The sequence below is a fragment of the Rhinolophus ferrumequinum genome, assembly GCF_004115265.2.
Source record: "Rhinolophus ferrumequinum isolate MPI-CBG mRhiFer1 chromosome 15 unlocalized genomic scaffold, mRhiFer1_v1.p scaffold_54_arrow_ctg1_1, whole genome shotgun sequence".
NCBI lineage: Eukaryota > Metazoa > Chordata > Mammalia > Chiroptera > Rhinolophidae > Rhinolophus > Rhinolophus ferrumequinum.
Window position 1 is genome coordinate 16,506,742 of NW_022680357.1, and position 27,350 is coordinate 16,534,091.

The following is a 27,350-nucleotide window of genomic DNA, read 5'->3' on the forward strand; positions in this document are numbered from 1 at the left end:
CTTTTTCTAATTTTTAAGGTCAGAGGTTAGATAATTGATTTGAAGCATTTCTACTTTCTAATTAAGCATTTATTGCTATGATTTTTTTTCTCTAAGCCCTTCTGTAGCTGTACACCACAAATTTTGATATATGTTATATTTTCATTTTTATTAAATTTAAAATATATTTTATATTCCTTCAGACTTCTTTTGTGACTCATAGATCATTTACAAGCATGTTTTTAAATGTCCAAATTATAGAAAGTTCTCCTGTGGGATTTTTTTTCTGTTATTTTTAGTTTAATTCTGTTTTGGTCAGATATCATACTTGGTGTGATTTCAAATGTTTTAAAATTGCTAAGGTTTAATCACCCAAGATTATGGTGTATCTTGATGACTGATAAGCACTTGGGAAGAATATGTTTTCTGCTGTTTCGTTGGAATTTTCTATAAACATTAGTTAGATGCAGTAACTTGATGTTGTTGTTTAATTCTGTGTATTTGCTAGTTTCTATCGACTGGTTCTCTTACTGAGTGAGGAGTATTGAAATTTCCTATAGTCATATATTTTTCTATTCTATTTCCAGTTCTGTTCATTTTTGTTTACTGTGTTCTGTTGTTAGGCGTATGCACATTTAGAATTGTTATGTCTTCTTTTGAAAAATTCTCTTATCAATATGTAATGTCCCTCTTTTGTCTCTGGTAATTCTCTTTGCTCTGAAATCAACTTTCTCTGCTATTGATATAACCGCTGCAGCTTTCTTTTGATTTCTGTGTGTGTGATATATCTTCTTCAAACACTTCACTTTAAACTTACCTATATCATTAAATTTTAAATGAGTTTTTATAGACATTGTATAGTTGGGTCTTGTTTTTTTATACAGCCTGACAGCCTCTGTCTTTTAATTGATATGTTTAGATTATTTTTAATGTAATTATTTATATGTTTAGATTTAAATGCATCATTTTATTATTTGTTTTCTGTTCTCACTATTTTTTTTCCTGTTTCCTCTTTCCAGTCTTCTTTTGGGTTATTTGAACATTTTTTCAGTATTCTGTTTTGTCTTTTGAAATTTTTGCTATTTCTCTTGTGTACATTTTTATTGGTTGCTTTAGGGATTACAAAATACAGGCTTAGTTTTTCAAAGTTACTTGGAATGAATATTTTTCAACTTCGTTTGGAACGTAGAAACCTTATCATATTGTAGGTTCCCTATCCTCCCTTTATGCTTTAGTTGTCATACATTACACCTACATATATCGAAAACATCATCAGACAGTATTATGTTTTTTGCATAAAACCATCTAGCATGTTTGAAGGACCATAAGCAAGTGATAGTTATTATGTTTACCATTTCTGTTGTACTTTTATCATTCATGTTTCCTGTATCATTTCTCTTCTGTTTGAGAAACATTCTCTATCAGTTCATTTATATCAGTACTCTTAGCTACAGAGTCGCTTAGTTTTCCTTCACCTGAAAGTGTCTTCAATTCACCGTCATTCCTCAGTGATATTTTTTGCTTCACATAGAAATCTGGGTTAATGGTTTGTTTGTTTTTTCCTTCAGCACTTAAAAATGTTTTTCTACTGCTTTTTGGACACCATGGTTTATAATAAAGAAATCCAAAGTCATCTAAAGCCATGTAGTTAATTCATCATTTTTCTCTGGGTTCTCTCAACATTTTTTCTTTGTCTTTACATTTCAGCAATTTGGTTATGATCATCTTGTGTAGATTTCTTTGAGTTTATCTGGATCAGGTTCAGTCAGCTTCTTCAGTTTGTTAGGTTTGTGTCTTTTGCCAAACCTGGGACATTTTCCAGCATTATTTCTTCAAATACTATTTCAGCCATACAACTCTTTTTTCTTTCCTTCTGGAACTTTAATGACATGTTAGATTAGACATTTTGTTGTTGTCCTAAGAGTCCCTTGGGCTTTGTTAATTTTTTTTTAATCTTTTTTTTTCTGTTGTTCAGATTGGATAATTTTATCGATCTATCTTTAAATCATTTACTGACTCTTTTCCTCCATCATTTCTATTCCACTATTGAGTACATCAGATGAGCTTTTTATTTTGGTTATTGATTTTTTTTCAGTTCTAGAATTTCCCATTAGTTTCTTTTTTATATCTTCTATATTTTTGGTGATACTTTCTGTGTTAATTCCAACATCTGTGCCATCCTATCATTGATGTCTATCAATTGTCTTTTCCTGTGTGAGATGAGATTTTTGTCACTCTTCGTGTGCCAAGTGATTTTTGTCTTTATCCTGGATGTTTTCAGCAATATCTCATGAGACTCTCCATCTTGTTAATATCTTATATGTGGGCCATGGTTCCCATGTCAGTTTCAAAGTCTTTGCAGTGCTGTTTATGGTCAGTCCCTCCTGTGTATGTATTACCCATTGGTCAGCTCCTACCTGGGTAAAGATTTACTCATTAGCATAATTGTTAAAGTTTGGTATTCTAATTAGGATTATATCCATGTATGCAAATGATGGGGTAAGCACATGCGTTCATAAACAACTTGATGGTATCTCTTTCCTGCTCGTCTCTCCTGTTACCTCACCAATATGTTCTCGTTCCCCAGGATTCCTTTCTCTGGGTTCTCTCAACAGTCTTCCAGCCAAACATCACCCCCTTTCATGATTATGCCACATCCAAGTGGCAGGAAGACAGAAAGTAAAGGTAAAAAGAAACTGGGTTTGGCCCTGCCCTCTTGGAGCCACGGTGCCACTGAACTGAAAAGGTTCACCTTCCTCAGAGTTCTGGCTCATAGAGGATTCCCATTCTTTTCTGCTCTTGCTACCGTCCCTCCCACAAGACTTCCCATGGGCGGGCCACTAGAGAATAGGAAGAAAAATGGAATTGCCCCTCCCTCTCACACTGTCTCAGAGCTTTAGTTTTCCACTCCTCAAGCCAGAAATAGAGGGTTTCTCCTTCAACTCATTCTATGTGCACTACAGTGCTCTCTTACAGACTTTGGATTACTTTGAGTTCCAGCTAGGGGACACGTAAGGGGGAAAAAGGGGTAAACTCAACACTGGTTCAGTGGTATTTCAAGTTCTGGTGTTCTTCCTGATCCACCTGCTGATGTTTACTTTTTATAGTTCTCCAGGTTTAATAATTGAGTTCAGGGGACGATAAAGGGGTGTGTGTTTATTCCACCATACCTGGGAACAGAGATATATTTCTTTTCTCCCTTTATGCAGGAGTTTCAGGTGTCTTCATACATTCTAAAAATTGTTTTTTTAGGAGCTCTCCTTTAGACATAAAGGGAGGCAATGAGAAAAGACTATGTAGCTGATGGAAGAAAAGAGCTGATGTAAAATGTTTTAAGGATGAAATTGCAAGAAACGTCATTTATCTGTAGATTTATAAGAAGTGATAACATAAGAACTTTCTGAGCTTAAAGTTGCGTGCGTCATGTAAATTCTGGCTCCTCTTTCTAGGTAAAAGGGAAATGTCAAAAGATTTACCCTATGGAAATTGACCATATGCTGTTTACTTTTAACCTGCAAGAAAAGCGTGATACATTTTCAGAATTACTAAGTGGAGGAATGAAGCGCAAACTCTCCCTCATGATAGCACTTATAGGAGGCACCAAGGTATTAAAGAAGAGAGAGCGAGAGTGAGAGAGAAAGAGAGAGAGAGAGAGAGCGCTAGAGCGAGAGGGAGAGGGAGAGGAGAAGGAGAAGGAGAAGAACAAGATAGAGTGGGGGGCGGGGGGGAGAGCACACACACACGAAAAATGGGTTCCTGCCAGCTGGTCCAGAAAACCCAGCTGACAAAACCCTGAGAGTGGGTATGAATCTTAAAGGATGTTTCCATTGGTAATCAGAGGGAATTTGCATTATTGGGTCAGCTGTCACATGGTTTGAGATTGTTTTTTTCCTAGAATTTATTTTTAGTCTAGATTTTGTATCTTAGCTTAAATGTGTTCCCCTCAAATAGTCAAGTATCCCACAAATAGTCTGGCATCAATGATCAGCGGTCATGGAATTGTTCTTCTGGTCTTTAGGTGGTGATACTTGACGAGCCAACAACTGGCATGGACCCCGTCTCAAGGAGAGCCACCTGGAGTCTCCTTCAGGAGTACAAACAGGATCGTACCATCTTGCTGACCACCCACTACATGGACGAAGCTGACGTCCTGGGTGACCGCATAGCCATCATGGTGAAGGGAGCCCTGCAGTGCTGTGGCTCTTCATTCTTCCTGAAACAAATATACGGTCTCTCTCCCTTTGATCATTCTCTCCATATTGATGCCATAATAATCTTCTTCTAACATGATTTTATATTTTGTTTATTACCCAAAGCTTCAGTACTCCCTCTGTTCTATTAATTAGGTTTCAAGTATTCTGATTGGTTTTAAGACCCTTTGCAATCTGGATATTCCGTATCTATACTTATCAGTTCTCCACAACGTACCTTCTGATTCAGGAAATACTTATATCAACCTGCAAAGACCTCCCATTTTGCACCTACTGGCAGTTTTCTTTGTCCCTGAACTGTACTTATGCCTCCAAAGAGATTTATTTTGTTGAGTAATTAACTGGGTAATGCTGAGAGGAAGCAGAAAAATCAGTCACCTCCGATCCTAGTTTCTTGTTTACCAAACCAGTATCAAATCCCTAGTGTGATGTGAGAACCACATATGGCGATGGACAGGGAGGCTGTAATGCAGAATGGGATACAACACTTGACTTTGATGAGTTTATGGCGTTTTTAGGAGATAAAACTGATACATCAAACGGAATTCTTGAGGGCTAAAATTATAGTAACTGGAATCCAGAATTGGAGGGTGTAAATGTAAATGGAGATAGTTAAAGATGAATTGCTTCTTCATTCATTTATTTGTTATTTGAGTTTATTCAACTCACATTAATTATGTCCTCTGTACTGGTTAGTGTATCCACTTTATATATTATATTTAATATTAATAACAGCAGCTCCATTTTAGAGAATACAGAACTGGGGCCCAGATATATCAAAAATGTAGCTAAAGTCATATTTATAAGCCATTTAGTTGTTCAAAGTTTATGATCACCTTAAGGTTTGGGTTTGTACAGTTAACTTGTAAGAGGTTATACATCCAAAATTAGATTTATTCCATATGAATTGGATGCACCTGGGTTATGAGCCACATGATTTAAACAGCTATGCTTTTGATAAATAAATCATTTATAACAATTTCTAATAACATTCACTAACTTTACTAATTATTGGTAAAATAGTACATAATATGAAACTACATATTTTAAAAGGTATAATACTTCAGGGCATTCAGGTCTCTTCTTATCGATGCTAAACATTAAATATGCATAATCTGGACTTTTTACATTTTAATCAAAAGCCTAGGGTTTGTCTTTGTTTCTTTGGTGGCAAAGAAAATTCCAGGTTGGTATCAGCATCCAGCTCTCACTATCTTCCCTCTCTGCAAAAAAAGGCATTTTCTGTTGAGTCTTAAAAAGACAAGATAATTGAGAAGTTTTTTGTTTTTTTTTAAATTTTATATTATGTTGCTTCATTAGATTAGGCAGCTTCACTATCACTTTTTTTTAATGCTCTTATTATTTATTTTTTTTTGGGGGGAGAAGGGGAACAGGACTTTTATTGGGGAACAGTGTGTACTTCCAGGACATTTTTCCAAGTCAAGTTGTTGTCCTTTCAGTCTTAGTTGAGGGCGCAGCTCAGCTCCAGGTCCAGTTGCCGTTGTTAGTTGCAGGGGGCGCAGCCCACCATCCCTTGCAGGAGTCGAACCAGCAACCTTGTGGTTGAGGGGACGCGCTCCAACCAACTGAGCCATCCAGCGGCAGCTCAGCTCAAGGTGCCGTGTTCAGTCTTAGTTGCAGGGGGCAGAGCCCACCATCCCTTGCGGGACTCGAGGAGTCGAACCGGCAACCTTGTGGTTGAGAGCCCACTGGCCCATGTGGGAATCGAACTGGCAGCCTTCGGAGTTAGGAGCATGGAGCTCCAGCCGCCTGAGCCAGCAGGCCGGCCCAATTGCGATTTATTGTGTCATGATTCCTGAGAAGTAGAAAACAATTTACTTATCATTTTCTAAGTAAATGAAAAGTAGTTTTGGTTTTCATACCTAGTAAATAATGGATAAGTCTCTCCATTGTCTGGATGTCTGTTGCCTCATTTATAAAATGGAATAATCGTTTCTTCTCTACTATAAGCCAAGTAAATAAACTAAATTCTCAGCTAAGAGATCTATGCTTAAGACCTATCATTTACTTTTTTAAAATCTTAAACATAGATGCAGCTGCAACGACCATTTGAAATGCATGTGTTTAAAAACAATGATTTTTTTTCCTTTCATTCCAGAAAATAATTTCTCTATGTAGGCAAAGCACTAATTAAGTACAATAGTTCTCTGATTTCATTCGAGTCTCTCTCAAAAATCACATTCTCAGTTAGGCTTTCTTAAATTTAACAACCTTCCTTCAACATTTCATATCTCCCTTGTCTGCTTTATTTTTTCTAACACTGTAGATATTTTAACTTACTCCTCTTTATTATTATCTGTCCCCTTTGTCTAGAAAATGCTCTTATGAGGGCAGGAGTTTGTATAACTTTGTTCACTGCTGTATCCCCAGGGTCTAGAATAATGTCTGATACATGGTGGACAATCAATGATAGTGAGTGAGTATCAAGATTACAGTTTCAAAATTTCTAAGTAGCCAGAAAACAGGGGCCTTTCTGCATACGTCTGTTGTATCTGTTATATACACTAAGTTATTGGTCACTAAGAAAATTATAGAGGAAGTTACTATTTATTCAGTGTCTTGGTTCTTGGAGCAACAGTTGGAAATTTTAGGGATGAGCCTCCCTAAACTCGTGACAAAATGTCTTGTGACATGCCATGTCTCCTTCTTTGTGGACCTAGGTAACCCGAACCGTGGAGAGGCAGATTTGGTCTTACAAGATGAAAGAGTACAAAACTGCTTCATTTGGTCTTCTAAATTATTTCTCTCAGGTGCCGCCTATCACATAGTCCTGGAGACGGATCCACAGTGTGATGTGGGAAAGATCGTGGCCGTGATTCAGTCTCATGTTCCGGATGCCACTTTGGAAAAGTATACTAGAACTGAATTATCATTTATCCTACCCAAAGAATATGCATACAGGTATAGAGTCACGGAGTTCTAGATGGATGGTTTGGGTGACCAGAAACCATTTTTAATTTTCCAGGTTTAGGAAGCTTAGTGAGTAGTATTTTGCTAACAAGCCAGGTATCCAGTTAGAACTGTCATTTGCCAGCTAGAGCGGAGAAGTTCACTGAATAGCTGAAGATTTGTCTCACTGAATAGGGGATCCCTTTATCAATTCAAGTTCATTCAAGGCTTCTTTGATAGTTTTCTTTGTAGGATTTTTTTTTTTTTTGAGGGAGATTTGCAATCTATCGTCTCCAGTTGCCGGTGTTAATAAGGGATAAGTAATAGGTGTTCATAGTCTACAAATTTTGTGTGTGGTGAGTAAGATCCAGCGTAATAGTAATATGATGAAGGAAGAAACGAGCTTAAATGGCGACTCTTGGACCGTGGTGACAAGGACACAGATAAAACAGTGAGTTTGATCTCAGTGGTTAGCCCAGTTAATTACGATAACTACCCGGGATTACCACCCCAGCGAAGAGTGCTCGTCGTCACTGACCTTGAGGGAGCAGGCCATTTTCATCTTCTTGTCTGAAGTTATTACTGTGGAGATGTCCCATAAATGCAAGGTGGCTGTAAGGATTTAGAAACAAGGAGAGATGAAAGACTTTAGGACATTGCTCTACTTCCATCTGATGTACAGCTCCCAGGTAGAACAAAGGAAGTAACACCGGGAGTCAGGCACCCAAAATTCTCATAAATGGAGAGAGATGAACATGAACACTTGTATCCTAGAAGAGGAACAAAAAGAAGAGGAAATGCTCCATGGGAGCTCTGTTTGTTCGGAGAGTAAATCTGCACCTTCCTCAGAAGCAGGCACATGGGATGGTATTGAGACAGCTCAGGTGAACCTTGACCCGAGCCCTGAGGGACGGTAAGAAAATGGAAAACCCCAATGGACATTCATTATGTGAACGTTCATTCAGCAGAGTTAGAAGGCATGTTTTGTTGGGTGCTTTTAGCGCAGTCTGGTAACTATAAATCTGGAAGTGCAGAGTGTCCCCAGAGGAAACATGTTAGAGAAGCTGCTTAGATTGAGCACATCTACCATCCTGTATCATATGTATACAAATGACATCATCAGAAGAAACCAGGAATAACGAATATATTGTTAAGTATAAGATAGGAAATGTAAGGGTTTAGAAACAAGTACTATTTGCATCCTGTATTCCCACTAAATATTTTGGATATGGAAGACAGAGGGAGAATCTCTGCGGAATGAATAACGAGTCACACAGATTAATATCAACACTTTAGATGAGGATTTCTGGGCTGTGGACAGTGGATCTAAGATAGCATAGGATGCCAGTCATGAAGTTGGGGGAAAATGTTCAAAATGAAGTTTTCTTTAACAGGATAATTTTAAATTAACTATTGAAAGAGAAAAAAACAACCAGAACAAAATGTCCATAGCCCATTTATCGACTGAATAGTTCATGATAGTAGGAAAATAATAAAATGACAAGGAGTTCTTGATTATTTCTAGGACTTTGATGGCTTAATTAATTGTTCATTTGCTTTGTGCTGGGCACAGCTCTACATGCTTTACACATGTGTATCTACATAAAAAATAGAAATAAAATAAATGAGGAAGAAAGAAAGTCTCTTCTAACCTCAATATCTATGTTCTAATCTATAGATTATGGCTAACAAATGAAAATAACTTGAGGTTTTTTTTTTTTTTTTTAAGATTTTACTGGGGAAGGGAAACAGGTATTTCCAGACTTTATTGGGGAACAATGTGTTTTTCCCAGGACCCATCAGCTCCAAGTCAGGTTGTTCTTCGATCTTAGTTGTGGAGGGCGCAGCTCAGCTCCAAGTTCAGTCGCCATTTTCAGTCTTGTTGCAGGGGGCACAGCCCACGATCCCATGTGGGAGTCCAGCCGGCAACCTTGTTGTTAAGAGCACACACTCTAACCGGCAGCGCAGCACAAGTTGTCTTCAATCTAGTTGTGGAGGACACAGCTCACTGGCCCAGGTGGGAATCGAACCAGAAACCCTGTTGTTACTCAGAGCTTACGCTCTAACCAACTGAGCCATCCAGCCGCCCTATAACTTGAGATTTTTAAACCAAGTTATAAGCTGGTTCTTTGAGAAGACGAGTGCATTTAGTAAAACTTCAGTCATACTGATCAGAAAGAAAAAAAGACAAAAATTACGTATATTTGGAATGAGTGATGATATCACATACTCTACCAATAATAAATTAAAAAACTAATAGAATATTATAAACAAGTATACCTATAAATTTTACACCTTAGATGAAATGTAAAAAAAAAATCTTTGAAAGGCACAAATTACCAAAACTGACTCAAGAAGAAATATGGAACTTGAAAACCTCTTTATTAAAGAAATTGAATTTTTACTTTAAAACATTCCCACAGAGAAAATTCCAGGACCAGACGGCCTTGTGGATGAATTCTACTAAATATTTAAAGAAGAAAAAAATAACAATTCTATACTAAACTTTTCTAGAAAATGTGAGAAAAGGGAACATTTCCAAACTTATTTTATGAGGCCAGTATTACTCTGGTACAAAAATCTGTCAAAGACATTACAATAATAATTATTATTCCACAATCCTTCACAGAATAGATAGAGTCTTGAATATAGGTGAAAACCATGTACAGAAGGGATTCTATTGAGAAGGTTCAAAAGGAAGAGGAAAATAACCTTAAAATATATGAAGAGTTTCATAAGAAGAGGGGTCAGATTGAACTGAAGAGGAAGAGTAGAACCAATAATCAAAGCGAGGTGAAGTGAGATGAAAATGGAATTCAGCCTCTAATAGGAAGGGAATTTAGAAGATGAGTTTTGCGTCCACCACCGCTGAGGGTAATCACACATTGATTTGATAGTCCCTTACGGTGAGTGAAGATGTGTTGAAGGAGTGGATGGTTTTCTGAAGATCTTTCCACCCTACAACAATGTTAACTCCTCCTGGTAAAACTATTCTTTAGAATCCTTCATGTAACTGCACCAAAATTAGCAAAACTTCCATGCAATTCACTTGTTCAATTAAATATCTCTCAATGCTGGTTTCAGCTTCACTAACACCATTTTCTGTCATTTAGTGATTTGTACCTCCTGTACTTTGAGAGCTCTTTTCCATTTGCTGTAGGAACCACATGTGAACAAATTAACTTTTATCCACTAGCTGTAGTCTTTAATACTTAGAGAAAATAAATTGATAATTTTTTAAAAGAAGAAAGATTTATATCAAAGATCAAACTACAGTGGGGAGAAATTTGCTAAGGTAAAGAGCCTTTATTTCCATTTGTTTCACAATAAGCATTGCAGTGAAGAATGAGCTACTAAGCATTTTTCCCATGGCTAACCAGAAATTATTATGGAACAAAACAAGATTGAAAATTCATCTAACAAAAAACCAACCTAATTCAAAAATAGGCAAAGGACTTGGATAGACATTTCTCCAAAGAAGGTGTACAGATTGCCAGTAAGCACATGAAAAGATGTTCAACATCACTACTCATTAGGGAAATGCAAATCAAAACCAAAAAATAACAAATGTTGGTGAGCATGTGGAGAAATCGGAATCCTGTGCATTTCTGTTGGGAATGTAAAATGGTGCAGCCTCTGTGGAAAACAGTATGGCAGGTCCTCAAAAAGTTAAACATGGAAGTACCATATGATCCAGCAATTCCACTTGATAGGAATATACCCCAAGTAATTGAAAGCAGAAACTTGAACAGATATTTCTACACCAGTGTTCATAGCAGCATTTTTCACAAAATCCAAAAGGTGGAAACAGCACAAGTGTTCATTGAGTGAATGGATAAGCAACATGTATATCCACACACATTAGCCTGAAAAAGGAAGGAAATTCTGATACCTGCTACAAGCTGGAAAGAGTTATGCGAAGTGAAGTAAACCAGACACAAAAGGACAAATACTATAGGGTTCGAACTTATATGAGGCATACAGAATGGGCTCTTATAGAGACAGTAAAAGTGAAGTTGAGGGAAGCACGGAATAGGGAATTACTGTTTAATAGGTACAGAATTTCAATTTATGATAGAAAGTTCTAGAAATGGATGGTGGTGATGGTTGCACACCTCTGAACATGCTCAATGCTGCTTCAGTTGTACACTTAAAATGATGAAATGGAAAATTTAATGTTTTACATATTTTACCAGAATAAAAAATTTTATGAAAACAGAAGAATACAATTGTGAATAAAATTAAGTATTGAAAGGAGAAAAAATATAAATGCTCATATTTTTTTGAAATTCTATTTACTAGAAAATAAAATGAAAAGAGAAAAGAAAAGAAAATGTATCTAGGGGACGGCCAGTTAGCTCAGTTGGTTAGAGCGCGGTGCTCTTAACAAATTTGCCGGTTCGATCACCACATGGGCCACTGTGAGCTGCGCCCTTCACAACTAGATTGAAACAACTACTTGACTTGGAGCTGAGGGGTCCTGGAAAAACACACTTAAAAAAAAAAAAAACGTATCTAAACTAGTGCTAGTACTTTTTTTCTTCCTCTGCTCTTTCCAGGTTTAAGGATCTGCTTAATGATCTGAAACAAGACCACAAAGAGCTGGGCATTGCTGCATGTGATGCTTCAGTCACAACCATGGAAGAAGTCTTCCTTAAGTGAGTAATAATGACCTTAAAAAACAAACTTCCACCACTAAAACTCTACATCAAATAGAGAGCAAACCCCACCCTATTTGTGTTGGAATAAAGTCAGTTAAAGATTTTTTTCAAATATGTTAATATTTTATGCTTCTGTTTTTCACATACCTGCTGAGAATGTGTAAAGATTTTGAGCTTGGGCCTTGATGTATATGTCTTTTTGTGGTTTAAGAGCTGGAAAAAATTAATATTGATATCATCATAGGAAAAGTTCTCGTTCTAACTTGGAGTCTGTACTAGAAATGACTTTAAAATTTTGAACTAACCATGTTTTCATAATCTAATTTGTACATAATTTGTTTAATTTCTTTCTTGCGCTGTGAAAAAGTTCAAAATGAAAATGCCCACGGAGTTCAGACTGTCGTAGGCAAAGTCAGATGGTTAGCTGTCAAAAAGTTTCTCAGGATGTCCTTTTTCTGCCAAGGTTATGACAGAGTTATGTCTAGCCTTCATTCGCTCAGACTCAGGGGTTTAAATTAATATTTTCCGTATATCAAAGTTGACGGGGTAATTTATTCAGATGAATTAAGTTCACAAAAGCTGGATGTATATAACTTAATAAGCCACATTATTAATTTATGATAAATTATAAGAAGAATAATTTATGATAAGAAATGGCCTCTTGGCTATTCGATCAAATGTTCTCTTGTCTGTCTCTAGGCAAACTACATCAGGGAACAAAATTCTAATAAGCAAGTTACTTTGTGATCACAATTAGAACAAGTTCCAGAATGGCAGGGACCATGTCTGTCTGTTCACTGACTATACTTGGGGCTTCAAACAATGTCTGCCACATAATAGATACTCAAAAATGTTCTTAGATGAAAAATGGATGAATTAATATTATTTAAAGCCATTGTCTCCACAACAGGTGCTATATACTTGCTGCTGGGAATGACAGGTTAAAACTTTGGATTGTGACATCTAACTTGTCTCTCCTCGGGGTTATCATCAATGTTTGCCTTTCTTACCATTTCTTTTTTTCACTTTTTTTTTTATTGTAGTAAAATGCACATAACATAAAACTACCATCTTGAACATATTTAAGTATACAGTGGTGCTAAGTACTTTCACTTTGTTGTGTAACCATCACCAGTATCCATCCCCATAACTATTTTCATCTTGTAAAATCAAAAATGTATATCTTTTATTAAATAACAACTCCTCATTCTCCCCTATCCTTAACCCTGGCAACCACCATTATACTTTCTGTCTTCATGATTTTTACTACCGTTAAGTACCTTATATAAGTGAAGTCATACTGTGTTTCCTTGAAAACAAGACCTAGCTGGACCATCAGCTCTAATGCATCTTTTGGAGCAAAAATTAGTATAAGACCCGGTCTTATTTTACTATAATATAAGATGGGTCTTATATAATGTAATATAATTAATATAATATAATATAATTTAATATAACACCAAGTATAATACAATACAATACAATACAATATAATGCTGGGTCTTATATTACTTTTTGCTCCAAAAGACGCTTTAGAGCTGATGGTCCGGCTAGGTCTTATTTTCAGGGAAACAGTGTACAGTATTTGTCTTTTTGTCACTGGAGTGTTTCACTTAGCTTAATGCCCTCAAGGTTCATCCAGGTTGTAGCATATTGCATAATTTTCTTCCTTTTTAACATTGAGTAATATCCCATTGTAGGTATACATTTTCCTCATTCATTCATCAATCAATGGACACTTGGGTTGCTTTCACTTGTTAGCTACTGAGAATAACACTGCTAAGAACCTGGGTGTACAAATACCTCATTGAGACCCTGCCTTCAGTTCTTTTTTGGAATATACCCAGAATCGGAATTGCTGGATCATATGATAATTCTATTTTTAATATTTGAAGAATGCCGTACTGTTTTCCACAGTGGCTGGACCAGTTTACATTTCCACCCACAGTAGCCAAAGTTTCCAATTTCTCCACATTCTCACCACTTGTTGTTTTTTCTTTAATTTTTTGGGTGGTAGCCATCGTAATGGGTGTAGCGGTGTCTCACTGTGGTTGTGATTTACATTTCCCTTGTGATTAGTGACAGTGGGCATCATTTCATGTGCTCACTGGCCGTTTGTATGTCTTCTCTGGAGAAACGTCTATTCGAATCCTTTGCCCATTTTTGAATCAGGTTGTTTGGTTTTTGTAGTTGAGTTTTACAATTTCTCCATATATTCTTGATTTTAATCCCTTATCATCCATGTGATTGGCAAACACTTTCTCCCTTTCTGTGGGTTGCATTTTTACTCTGTTGGTATTGGCTTGATGCACAAAAGTTTTTAATTTTCACGAAGTCCAATTTGTCTATTTTTTCTTTTGTTGCCTGTGCCTTTGGTATCATATCCAAGAAATCATTGCCAAATCCAATGTCATGAAGCTTTTGTCCACAAATCCTGCCATTTGTGACAATATGGATGAACCTGGAGGACATTATACTAAGTAAAATAAATATGCTAGATACAGAAGACAAATATTTCACAATCTCACTAATATGCGGAATCTAAATAAGTTGAACTCAGAGAGTAGAATGGTGGTTACCAGGGGCTAGGTGGGGGGGAAATGGGAAATGTCAGATATAAGGTGAATAACTTCTGGAGACATACAGGTGTCCACATATACAGTGTGGTAACTACAGTTAATAATAATGTATTGTAAATTTGAAATTTGCTAAAAGAGTAGATTGCAAAAATATAAAGGTAACTACATGAGGTGATGGATGTGTTAATTAGCTTGATTGTGACAATCATTTCACAATGTGTACATAACGCGTATATCAAAATATCATGTTCTGTACCATAAATATACATATAATTTTGTCAATCATACTTTAATAAAGCTGGGAAATAAAAAGAAAGTAAATAGAAAACAAGTTACAAAGATGTTAGATATAAACCCAAATATGTCAATAATTACTTTGTGTGTAAATGGGCTAAATACAGTTTGGATGTCGCTTTTAAAAGAGGGTGTGTTTGTGCCTATTTATACATGTGTGTGGAAAATACCTCATCATGGTTATTTCTAGGGAATAGGAGTTTTTTTCCTTTCACTAATTTATGTTTTGTGATGGTTTCCTAATGGAAATATATTACCAGTGAATAAAATATGAGAAAGATGACAGACAAAAATATTCAATGATTATATTTTAAAGGCATAATAGTCCTCAAAGCTTTTAGTATCAAACAAGCTAACATGCTACAGGGATATTTTAAAGCAGGTTTTTTAATATGTATTTGATCTGTGGTTTTTAAAGGGTGCAGATGTATTCACAGTTCAGAATGTATTGATGTTATTTTCCATACAAAAGCAAACAGGAAGGTATTTAAAAATTTTTGATAGTTCTGTGGCTTAGAAAAACTACACCTTTCAAATCATGTGTTTTCTACCAAGTGTTTTACCACTTTGACTGATGTAATTTATCTTTCCTGTCTCTCAGTATATTCTGATATGTATTTTTTTCTATTATCCTACTTGGCATTTTTCTCCTTAGGTTATAATTACTTGGGTATATCTCTTTAGTTTTCTCAAGTATCTACACCCAAAGACGCAGCTTCAGACACAGGCAGTAGTGGGAAATGTAAGGACTCAAAAAAAAAAAAAAATCCCCATCATTTCATAAAATAAAGAATATTTTAACCCTCAAAGGAGAGTTATTATCTTTGATTAAAGGTAAGTCCTTTACTTGGATAAGTTCAACTCAGTGAAACATACAATATAGTACAGCTGTTTATCTCATGGTAAAAGTTTCTCAGAACTATTGAAACTGCTATGAATTGTCGTTAACCATCTGACTGTTTTATTGGGAGCCACTGTTATATGCTGCCTTGAAACAATACAGCTGACATGACAATAAGTGAGAAAAATCAAGGCGTACTTGGAACCTTGTTTGACATTTCCCAAATAAAGTAGACTGAGGCTGTAGTCAAAATGAAGTGTTTTGTGCTTTTTTGTGTGTATCTGTGTATATATAGGGTCCATGAGCAGGCACATTCCCAAGTGGATATTCAGCCTATCGAGTCCTTTTCCTTCATGAGCCAAAAAATGAGACAAGACATGGGGCAGAATATGATTATGTCCAGAAGTTACCAGACATCAATTTTTTCCAGATTGAATGAAATTGCTACCATTAAATTTAATACTGGGGTGAGCATATTTACTACGAATTTAAGCCTAGTATGTTTGGCTTGGGTATAAAACGTACACTTTGTTTAATATCTGAACTTAGAAGATGTTTGGAGTTTAGCCATAGACGACCCAGCCTGATAAGATTTCCTGATGCAGGAGAAATGGATTATAGATAAAGGTCACAACTTCTACTCTCACAATTGTTATTTTTCTGAATCACTTTGAAAAGTTCTGAGTTATTTTTCTCATAAATTTTCCCTTTGTTCATATCTAAGACAAGGCCCAAGAGTTATGACAGTTCTAATCAGATATTGTTTGATGAGATTGGGGACTTTTTTTCACTGTGAGTTGTGTGTTGAAACCTAGCAAAGGATAACAAGTTTTACGAGATATTTCCTTTTTAAATGGAGAAATAGAAAGATTATGGTTTAATATTAAATAAAAAAAATGTAATTTTGTTTTTCTGATCAGAAATACTACAAGTATACTAATGAACAAAACCATCTTGATAAAATTTGCCACATAGTTAGATGAGAAACCTGTGCTTAATTCTTTCCCTTAGTACCTTACACAAATAAAACTTTTTATACCATCTTGTTGTTTTCTTGGGTCCAATTCAAGGATATATTTTTATTATATGTGTATATCTTCTGCTACAAAACTTGAAGCCTTTATCTTAATGGATTTCAATATAAATATCCTGCTTGAGTCACCAACAGTTTTAATACTGTGTTTCTCTTCTCTTTTCAGTTTCCACTTTACTGCCAGCAATTTCGTTCCATGTTTATCAAGAGAGCGCTATTCAGTTGGCGCAACTGGAAGTTGGTGTTGCTACAGATATTAATAACTTTGGCTGTCACCGTGTATCTCTTAATAGATAAAAACTCGAAATCTGACATGCCCGCCAGAGATATGGATTTGAGTCAATATGGTCGAACAATTGTGCCTTACTCAGTTTCAGGAAATTCTGATTTGGCTCTGAAACTCATAAAGAACCTTAATATTTTTCTAAAGCTTCAGAATCAAGAACTTCGTAAAGTGCAAGGTAAGACCCATAGGAAAGAGACTGCTGCTATATGCAGACCTATTTGTATCACTCGCAAAGAAGGGACTTAACTGTGGTATTTAACTACCCATTTCTTTCTTTTTCTACTCATTACCAATATCTTAGAGGCAGCTAAATCAGAGGGGGAAAAAATGTACACTTCAAGACAACTGGCCACAGAAGTTAATACTTAATGGAATGTCTTGGCTGTAGGTGGTCTTTTGGCTAATTGCATCACTTTTCAGAGGATGGGTAAAGAGCCACAATCCTATATTGTTGTGAGATGTAGCATGGAATTTTTATTTTGACCAGAATACAAAAAATGTTTCTCTAAGCTCTCATGTGGTAGAATGTTGGTTCCAAAATATTAAGGTTGTCCTTTAGCATATTGTATTGGCCATTCTAAAAACAGGTGACTGGAAACTTTATTAATAGAGTGACTCCTGAGAACTAATTTTTTGAAGATAGCATAAATAACTAAATTTGTTCAGTGCTTACCTTTGGTAAATATTATATTGAGCACATTTTTTTGTATTAATCTTTTCTAATGCTAAAAACAACTCTTTTACGTAACTTATTTGTAATCTATTGCTGTGTAATAAATTATCCCAAAACTTAGTGGATGGAGAATTTGAATTTTTGGTATGGTGGAATAAACCCATTGTCCAACAAAAGCAACAAAAATACTTGGAAAACAGTTTTTTAATATCAAAGGTGCGGGGGGTGCGGCCAGATGGCTTAACTGGTTAGAGCCTGAGCTCTGAATGACAGGGTTGCTGGTTCGATTCCTACATGGGCCAGTGAGCTGCACCCTCCACAACTAGATTGACGACAATGAGCTGCCACTGAGCTTCTGGAGGGGCAGCCAGATGGCTCAGTTGGTTAGAGAGCAAGCTCTCAACAACAAGGTTCAGTTCTCGCAGGGGATGGTGGGCTGTGCTCCTTGCAACTAAAGATTGAAAACGGCAACTGGACTTGGAGCTGAGGTGCGCCCTCCACAACTAGATTGAAGACAATGAGCTGCCACTGAGCTTCTGGAGGGGCAGCTGGATGGCTCAGTTGGTTAGAGAGCAAGCTCTCAACAACAAGGTTCAGTTCTCGCAGGGGATGGTGGGCTGTGCTCCTTGCAACTAAAGATTGAAAACGGCAACTGGACTTGGAGCTGAGGTGCGCCCTCCACAACTAGATTGAAGGACAACGACTTGGAGCTGATGGGTCCTGGAGTAACACACTGCTCCCCAATATTCCCCAATTAAATTAAAAAAAAAAACCTACTGACCCTCTATAAAAATAATAAGGTCTATGGCCTTTTAATTCAGGACTATTCTTATCACTCTCCCTCCCCAGATCAAGAGTGTAGTCTCCATGAAAAGTCAGTAGCCACACAGGTAACAGAGACAACTGATCTTTTTAGAGCTCTTTAAAAGCCCCATCCCTAGAACGCTGTCAATACTTGGAAATAGCTGCTCCCTGAAAAATCTCCTGTCTGTGCATTGGATTTGAATCAGGGCTCCGCTCTTGGGAAAAAGCCCCATCCCCAGGATGTTACTAAACACAACAGCAGTCTGCTGATAACATCACCACCCGTTGGCTAAGGCTGTGATTTCCAATGGGTGAAACAAGAGCCTGGCCAAAAAATAATTTTAAAGGACTACCTGGATTTAAGTTTGGAAAGTTCTGACATCCCTGGGCATCTAGAAGGAAGGCTCAGAATGGTACTGTACATGGCCAGAGATGACCGAGGAAAGGAGCAGGCCCGTCACTCATCCCTAGTTGATGCTGAGGCCTGTATAAGGGAAAAGTGAAAGTTGAGGCTGACTGGGAAACTGCCTGAAATTTTGAGGTGTGCTTTCACACACAGATCCCCTTGGCAACAGGTAGAAGACTTACTGGCTCTAGGCATTCAAAGAAGTCTTTCAGCTAATTATTATACTTACCCAGGGCTGTAAGTATAAAATAAAAGCCAGAACTTTTAAAAAGTCTATCAGGGGGGCCGGCCCGGTGGCTCAGGCGGTTAGAGCTCCATGCTCCTAACTCCGAAGGCTGCCAGTTCGATTCCCACATGGGCCAGTAGGCTCTCAACCACAAGGTTGCCAGTTCAATTCCTCAAGTCCCGCAAGGGATGGTGGGCTCCGCCCCCTGCAACTAAGATTGAACATGGCACATTGAGCTGAGCTGCCTCCTGGATGGCTCAGTTGGTTGGAGCACGGGCTCTCAACCACATGGTTGCCGGTTCAACTCCCGCAAGGGATGGTAGGCTGTGCCCCCTGCAACTAGCAACGGCAACTGGACCTGGAGCTGAGCTGCGCCCGCCACAACTAAGACTGAAAGGACAACAACTTGAAGCTGAACTGCACCCTCCACAACTAAGATTGAAAGGACAACGACTTGACTTGGAAAAATGGCCTGGAAGTACACACTGTTCCCCAATAAAGTCCTGTTCCCCTTCCCCAATTAAAAAAAAAAAAAGAGTCTATCAGAGAAATAAGTGGCTGTACTCTGTAGAGATTACAGTAGCTACAGAATTAGTCCACATATGTCACTAACAAAATGAGCAGCAACAATAAAAAAAAAGTAACAACAGACATGGGGTAGGGAAGGGAGTTCAGACACCACAGTTGTTACACTATTTATCTTAAATGTCCAGTTTTTAGCAACAACGGAAAGAGAAGGGAAAGAGTTATGGCCTAAATTATGTCCCTACAAAATTGAAGTCCTAACCCCCAGTACCTCAGAATGTGACTGTATTTGGATATAGGGTCTTTAAAGAAGTAATGAAGTTAAAATGAGGTCATTAGGGTGGGCACTTATCCAATGTAACTGATGTCCTTCTAAGAAGTGGTGATTAGGACACAGATACGCACACAGAAGGAAGACCATATGAGGACACAGGGAGAAAACAGCCACCTACAAGCCAAGGAAAATGGTCTCAGATGGAACCAACCCTGCCAACACTTTGATCTCAGATTTCTAGTTTCTAGAACTGTGAGAAAATTAATTTCTGGTGTTTAAGCCACCAAGTCTGTGATACTTTGTTTTGGCAACCCCAGAAAGCAAATCCAGAAAGAAACAGAAAAGTATGACTCAAACATGGCGGGGGAGGGGGGAGAGCGGGGGGAGAAGCCAGTAGAAAATGTGCTTGAGGGAGACCAAATGTTGAACTTAGTAGACAAAGACTTTAAATCAGCTGTTACAAGTATTTGCAAAGTACTAAAGGAAATACGTTTAAAGAGTTAAAGGAAAGTATGGCAACTATGGATTTCTAATAAGAAAATATTAATAAAGAAATATAAATAATTTTTACAAAGTGGAAATTCTGTACTTGAAAAGCATAACTGAAATGAAAAGTTCACCAGAGAGGCTCAATGATGGATTGGCAGAAAAATGAATCAGCTAAGTTGAAGGTAGGTCAATAGAGATTATCAGTTCGTGGAACAGAAACTCTGTGTGTGTGTGTGTGTGTGTGTGTTTGAGAGAGAGAGAGAGAGAGAGAGAGAGAGAGAGAGAGAGAGAGGCAAGGGGACAGCTTCTGAGACATGTGGGACAACATAATGCATAGCAACATATGCATACTGGGAGTACCAGAGGCAAGGAGAGTGATAAAAGGACACAAAAATATTTGAAAAAATAATGGCTGAAAATTTCCCAAAATTGATGAAAAACAATTTTAACATCCAAGAAGGTCAATAAACTCTTAAGTATGATAAACTCAAAAGATATCCTCACCTAGACACCTAATAATTGAACCGGTGAAAGTCAAAAAAAGAAGAGCAAATCTTGAAAGCAGAAGAGAAAAATGACTTACTGCATCATGGAATTATCAATAAGATTAACAGCTGACTTTTTGTCAGAAACCATGGAGGCCAGAAGACACTGGGGTGACCAAAGTGCTAAAAGAAGAAACTGTCAATGAATATTATATCCAGCACATTTCTCCTTCAAAAATGAAGAAGAAATAAACACATTCCCAGATAAACACTGGGAGAATTTATTACCAGTAGACCTTCCCTGTAAGAAATACTAAAGGGATTTCTTCAGGCTGAAATGGAAGTACAGTAAACGGTAATTCTGATGCATACAAAGAAATCAGAACACCGACGACAATAATTACGTAGGTAAATATAAAAGACAGTATAGACACATGTTTTAACTCTTTTCTTACAACTGATTTAAAAGGCAACTGCGTAAAACAATAATTACAAAACCGTTACACTATGTTTAACTAGATGTAATTTATACTATGATAATAGTACAACTGTGGGTGGGAGGAGGGAAGAGAGCTACGTTAGAACACAATTTCTATGCACTATCGGAAGTAAATCGGTATTCATCTGAACAGGATTATTTTAAATTAGGATTCATATTGTAATGCCCAGAGCAACCGCTGCGAAAATAACTTTTAAAAATAGTAAAACAACAGCAACAAAGGAACTTAACTGGTACACTATAAAACATATTTAACACAAAAAAGCAGTAGTGAAGAAACAGAAACAAAAAGGATATAAGACAGAAAACAAATAGCAAAGTGGCAGACACAAAGCCTAGCATCTCAGTAATTATATTAAATGTAAATGAAGTAAACACTCCAAAAGGCAGAGGTTTTCAGACTGGGATTTTTAAAAATCCAACCTAAGTGGACACAATTCTAGGAGAAAGAAAACCACAAATTGCCAAAACTCACAATCGCATCAAAAAGAATAAAATACTTAGGAATAAATTGAAAAAAAGAAGTGCAAGACTTGTACACTCAAAATTATAAAATTATTGCTGAAGGAAACTAAAGTTCTAGATACCTGGAGAGATATTCCATGTCACAGATTGCTAGATATTGTTAGGATAGTAGTTCTTCCCAAATTGAATGTAACCCCTATCAAAATTCCAGAAGACTTTTTTATCTCAGAAATGGACAAGCCAGTACAAAATGTGTATGGGAATGCAAATGACCTAGAATAACAAAAACATTTTGTAAAAAAATGACAGACCATCTTTTAGACAAGAATAAAGCAAGAAGTTCTTACCATTTTTTTCCAGTTGTGGACTATATGGTGAGATTATTGTAGGGATTAATGATGGGGTAGAATTTTTGAGGAGAAAGGTAAAGATTTTATATTGCCTTGTGAGAAGCTGGAAAGGGAAGAGATAACGGAAAAAAAAATTTGTCTTTCCTGACCACCTTAAGTATTAGGCTGGTGCAAAGGTAATTGCGGTTTAAAAAGTTAAAAATAATTGCAAAAACTGCAATTACTTTCACACCAACCTAACAGTAGGTGATTTATTCCATGTCAACTCACTGATATGTTTCTTTCTTCTAGGTAATGTAGCAAAGCACATACTGGAAAATCAAGAGTACCGTTTCTCCTCCATTATCGCACTTGCCATTAAGGTTGAGAACAACAGAACAGTAGTTACTATTTTGTTCAATAATGAGGCTTACCATTCAGCTGCAACGTCGCTGGCGGTGTTAGACAGTGTTCTCTTCATGTCCCTTTCTGGCCCCACGGCTTCCATCAAAGTCTCCAACAAGCCCCAGCCTCTCCATCATTATGGCTCTCACTTCGTGTATGTATGCTTTTCCTTGTCCTGGAATTGAGCCTCACTAGATCCCCTTGCAGTTTGGTCATGTACATTCAAAGTTGGCTACCGAAACCCTCATTTTCTACTTGGATTTCATCGTCGTCTCTTTCCTCTCTCATTCCATCTTCTGTAGACCTATGAAAGCGTTACACATAGTGTTGGTTTTGGCTTTCGGCATGGCGATTATGTTCGGTGGCTTTGGCTTCCAGACAGTGATGGAGAGGACCACGAAGGCGAAGCACATCCAGTTTGTGAGTGGGGCCTGTGTGCTCACGTACTGGCTCTCGGCCTTGCTCTGTGACCTCATCTGCTTCTCCATCCTCTGCTGCTTATTCCTGGTGAGTGTTCGCTGACGTTCCAGGAAGGCCCTATTCTCCTAGGTCACCCACAGGCAATTCCTATGCAGCTGATTGGACCCTAAGTAAAACTTGTAAAGAAATTTGAAACTCCTTTGGCTTATTATGCCAGGGAAGACTCTGTGAAAACCACAATTTGGCAGTGTTCTCTCCCTTGTAGTCTTCCAATTGAAGAGCCCATGTGTGAAGACTCGGAAAAGCAGAACAAGGACCTTTTCTCATGAGTTGTTACCAGAGGTGCTGAGTGGTGAGGCCTCCCTCTCATACAGCCTGTGTGCCTTTCTTCGTGACCTCTAGATGTCCTATAGGACACCTTTGAAAGCCCCACCTTCCCGAACATATAAAATGTATGTATTAGCTCCTGCTGTAAACTAGTCTGTGTTTTAGGCATTGTGGATGAGCCCGGGGAAGATAGACAAGGGCTCATCTCTTGATGAGCTTACGTTCTAATGAATATTAAAATGACCGGCCTCACCAAGAGGTGGGTAACCTAGGTCAATATCACTTTGGAGGTATGTCTCTCATGAGCCCTGAGATACACTATTTTCATCATTGTACAGCTCAATTCTAGAAATACGCGCACCCCCGCCCCAACCTGGCCATTATGTATTGGGCAGAGCTTACTTTGCCTCTCTCATCTTTTGCTATTTCCTCCTCATTTATGAATTCATGTTTAGGTAAAGAGCCAAGTAAGGATTCAGTTTTTTTGCTAAATAGCTCATCCATTGTTCTATACCTTTTTTTGATAGCCCCCGATTTGAAACGCCTTTTTCAAAGTATATTTACCAACAGTATGCATTCAAGTATATTTTGTATTCTTGATTCCGTAATGTTAATTATGGTAGTTTTTTTTTTAATTATGGTAGTTTTATAATACATTTAATCATGTTTTTTGGATTGACTTTTCTTACCTCCCCCATTCATCTTCTTCTGCAGGATTTCCTGGCTATCTTGACATGTTTTGTTTGTCTTTACAAATCAGCTTATCTAATTTCAAAAAAAAAACAACACCCTGTTTCTATTTAGAGTGATTGGGGGAGAATTTACATTTTTATCATGTTGAGCCATACCGTATCTAAAAATAGGGTATGTGTTTTCATGGATCCAAGTAGAAATTTAAATTTTCTTTGAAATACACTCTAATTTGAGACGTCCCTAAGCGTTATAAGCCTTGGAACAAAGCTGCTCTTAGGTTACTTGCAATTTTTTTTCTGACTGCATCTGTTCTTTTTATTTCATCCTCTTTTTCGAATAAGGAAAACAACCGTAGTTGTAGCTGTTCAGGCTCTTTCACCTAAGATCACTGATTTCTTTTCACATACTTTCTTTAAACACTATTGCTTCAATATAAACTACTTCCGAGAGTATCACAGCATTGTAGTAGGGGCTACTCTTAGTTTAATCCTTCTTTTCATCTGTTAGTGGCTCTGTTAAATACTTTTGCTATTGTTCAAAAGGGACAACCTTGCTCTCTTTAGAGAAATTGTAATTACCAACTATTATCATAGGTATTTCTGGAAAATTCTTTAAGAGCTCTGGAGGTTCCCTTCTTCCTAATCTAGCCCCCTCTAAATGTGTGGTTTCCTGTCTAATTCTCCAATGGAATAAGAAATAAATCAATAAGGAAACCCCTGAGCTCCTGAGATAGATATCAGAGGGTTGGAGGGACAGAGTAGGACCAGAAAGCAGTGTAAGTGTGAGGAGCGAGGCAGAGGAGGTCACATAATGCCACCGCAGACAAATAGTCTACTTCCAAGATCATTGTTTTTCTGGGAAAATTTAAACTTGGGCTTCATGCAGACATATTATTCTGACTTCAATCATGGGGCAAGAGGAGACAAAAAAATAATACTGTTCCAAATGGAAAAAACCAGAATATGGAAGTCTCGTCCTTCGGTTCGTTCATCAAAGTCTTTTATTGAGGAAGAAGTGGTTTACTTCAGGCTCTTAAGCTGAAGTTTATTTTTAATGGGTAAACTGATTCGAGTAATGGATGGCCCTGTGCGCTCCTGACCGCCGTGTGTGCTGTGTCCTCGTTCCGGCCTGACTTCCTGTGGCCCCGTGTTCTTCACCTCGCCTTTCCCTCTGCCTCTGTCTCAGGGCGTGTTCAAGTACTGCGAAGTGGACTACCTTGTGGAAGATTACCACTTCCTGGACACAATGATGATCTTTATGCTGTACGGCTGGTCTGTTGTTCCTCTCATGTACCTGGGAAGCTTCCTGTTCTCTAGCAGCGCTGCCGCCTTCGTGAAGCTCACCCTCTTCAACTACGTTTCAACTAGTATCAGCATCGTGATTGACCGCATAACACGACTCGGCGGTAAGGACCTCATGCACTTTCCCCTTTCTCCCGGGAATGCACGACATAGACGGGGATGAAAGAACTTGAGGATAAAAGTAGTCATTTTAAGCACTTACTTTCCAGGAATCTGAACAACTATGCTTTTTTTAGAAATCAATAAATATTAATATTTACTGAGTGAGCATGGGAGAGATGAAGGTTATGGGAGAGAGGGGAAGAGGGGAAGAGAAAAGAAGAAAGAGAGAGAAGCGAAGCCCTTTGAAGGAGCTGGACTGACTTAGTATAACTCTGCTTTCATGAAAGAAAAATTTAGAAGAGTAAGAGATTGCAATACAAGGTACAAACCCTTCCCAGGTGTGGCCCTTCAGTTTTAAATCTGAACAGCACTGACTTTGGAGCAAGGAGGGGAGACGGACAACTCCTGCCTAACTTAAGGAAGCATATCGTCCTTAAATCATTTTCCCTTCCTCTGAGGCCTGATTTTAGCAAGGATTCCAGGAGGAGGTTCTCCCTGCCTCCCTTCTCTGATTTTGACATTTAAAGAGAGGCTGGCTGCTGGTCGTTATCACAAATAGCATTTGTTTGTCTTTAGAACATTCCTTTGTTGCATTTCTCTATAAACTTCAATGTTGAACTGTGTTAATCCATTCAGCTCTGCCTGAAGAGGCAGAACCCTACCAAAAGAGGCTTCCAGACTCCCACTTTCGACATTGGCCACACACCACGTAAACCATAGCATGTGGATCATGCACAGCTGTCTTATGTCTCCAGGGAGTAGTAGTACACCGCATGAGGAAGACCTGAGGCCTGCAGAGAGGGGTGAGGGCCACGCCGGCGTTGCGCCTTCGTGCTCGTTCCTGACTGTGTGACACTATCTGCAGATTCCACCAGCGGTCTGCCCTGTTACATCCGCGGGCTGCAGAAGGACGTGTGGGTCACAACACACCGCGTACAAGACGGTGGTCCCATGAGAGCATCATGGAGCTGAATTTCCTGTAAGAAATGGAAGGACATGTGGTTCAGAAGGAATTCTTTTCTCTGACGGGAGCACTGTCTGTGTGGCTTGGCGGGAGATTCCCTCTTGCTCCCAGCAGCCCAATTTTGAGTGCACAGATGACATCCCGCTCAGTCAGCCACTGGTCTGTTTGGGCTCAAAGGAGCCCGTCCCCCAGTGTTCCATACGCAGAGGGCACCACACCACAGCCCGCCCGGCTCTGGCCTGATGGTCTTCAGAGTACATTGCTGTAAATTCTTTGTTGAGGACGTGAGATCCTGCATGAGGCCTCAGGTCCACAGGAGCGTCCTTGACAAGTATTAGTGTAACGGCCACTTGAGTCCCAGCTTTCTGTGGCCGGGTGCAGCCAGCCTGGCCCTGCACTTGGACAATATTTTCAAGTTGTAATAATGTTAAGCAGAGATAAGTTTTACTTTTTCCATCACTTCAGTGCCCGAGAGAGCCTTTTATGCCAGACAGTGTCAACGGGACCAACAACAAATTTCCAAAGTCAAAATATTGAGTCCTCATTTCTACATCCTCTCGATGTGAAACACCCGTGTTTTTTAATGAATATCACTGCAAAGTTCTTTTCTCTGACCGCTGCTCCAGCATGCAGTAGCCAAAACCACACTGCCGTGACAGTCCCCTGTGTGCCTTCATCTCTCCATCTTGATTTCTGTTCCTACTGATCCTCAGGCCATCTTTGACCCCCTCCTGGCAGTCATGTTATGGTGGTTTTGCCCTCACGCAGCCAGCTTCTCCTCAGATGGACTTACCCTCAGCCAGTCCAGCCAGCCCACATCCCTGTGCATGGAGCAGCATGACAGCTCCGATGTTCTGTGTCGGGCTTGTGCAACAGTGTCTGTAAAGCCTACAGTCGTGCACAGTCACGTCCGGGGCCTCCACATCCACCCACCCCTCACTCACTCACCCCAAGCAACTTCTGGTCCTGCCAGTTCTCTTCACGGTGAGTGCTCTTCTCTTGAACACTGTAATTGACAATCCGTGCTACAGGCTCTCGAGGTGAACAAGCTCAGTGACGGAATAACGGGCGATTTCTCAAAGATCGTCTGCTAGATGGGTAATTCTCTGAGAATGGTTTAATCTTCTTGGGGAAATTTGTTGTCATGCGAGTTTCATTGCTTTCTTATA

General features: G+C 38.4%; 1 protein-coding gene across 1 annotated transcript in view; it reads left to right on the forward strand.

Moving 5' to 3' along the window:
• LOC117019690 (ATP-binding cassette sub-family A member 3) overlaps positions 1-27,350 on the forward strand; it is a 71,649-nt gene that overhangs the window by 34,718 nt on the left and 9,581 nt on the right. Inside the window, exons 14-22 of the mRNA XM_033101753.1 lie at positions 3,429-3,584; positions 3,998-4,208; positions 6,962-7,112; positions 11,660-11,758; positions 15,771-15,942; positions 16,675-16,969; positions 22,282-22,528; positions 22,677-22,881; positions 25,000-25,219. Coding sequence (XP_032957644.1) covers positions 3,429-3,584; positions 3,998-4,208; positions 6,962-7,112; positions 11,660-11,758; positions 15,771-15,942; positions 16,675-16,969; positions 22,282-22,528; positions 22,677-22,881; positions 25,000-25,219 — 1,756 coding nt within the window. The remainder of the gene's footprint in view (positions 1-3,428; positions 3,585-3,997; positions 4,209-6,961; positions 7,113-11,659; positions 11,759-15,770; positions 15,943-16,674; positions 16,970-22,281; positions 22,529-22,676; positions 22,882-24,999; positions 25,220-27,350) is intronic.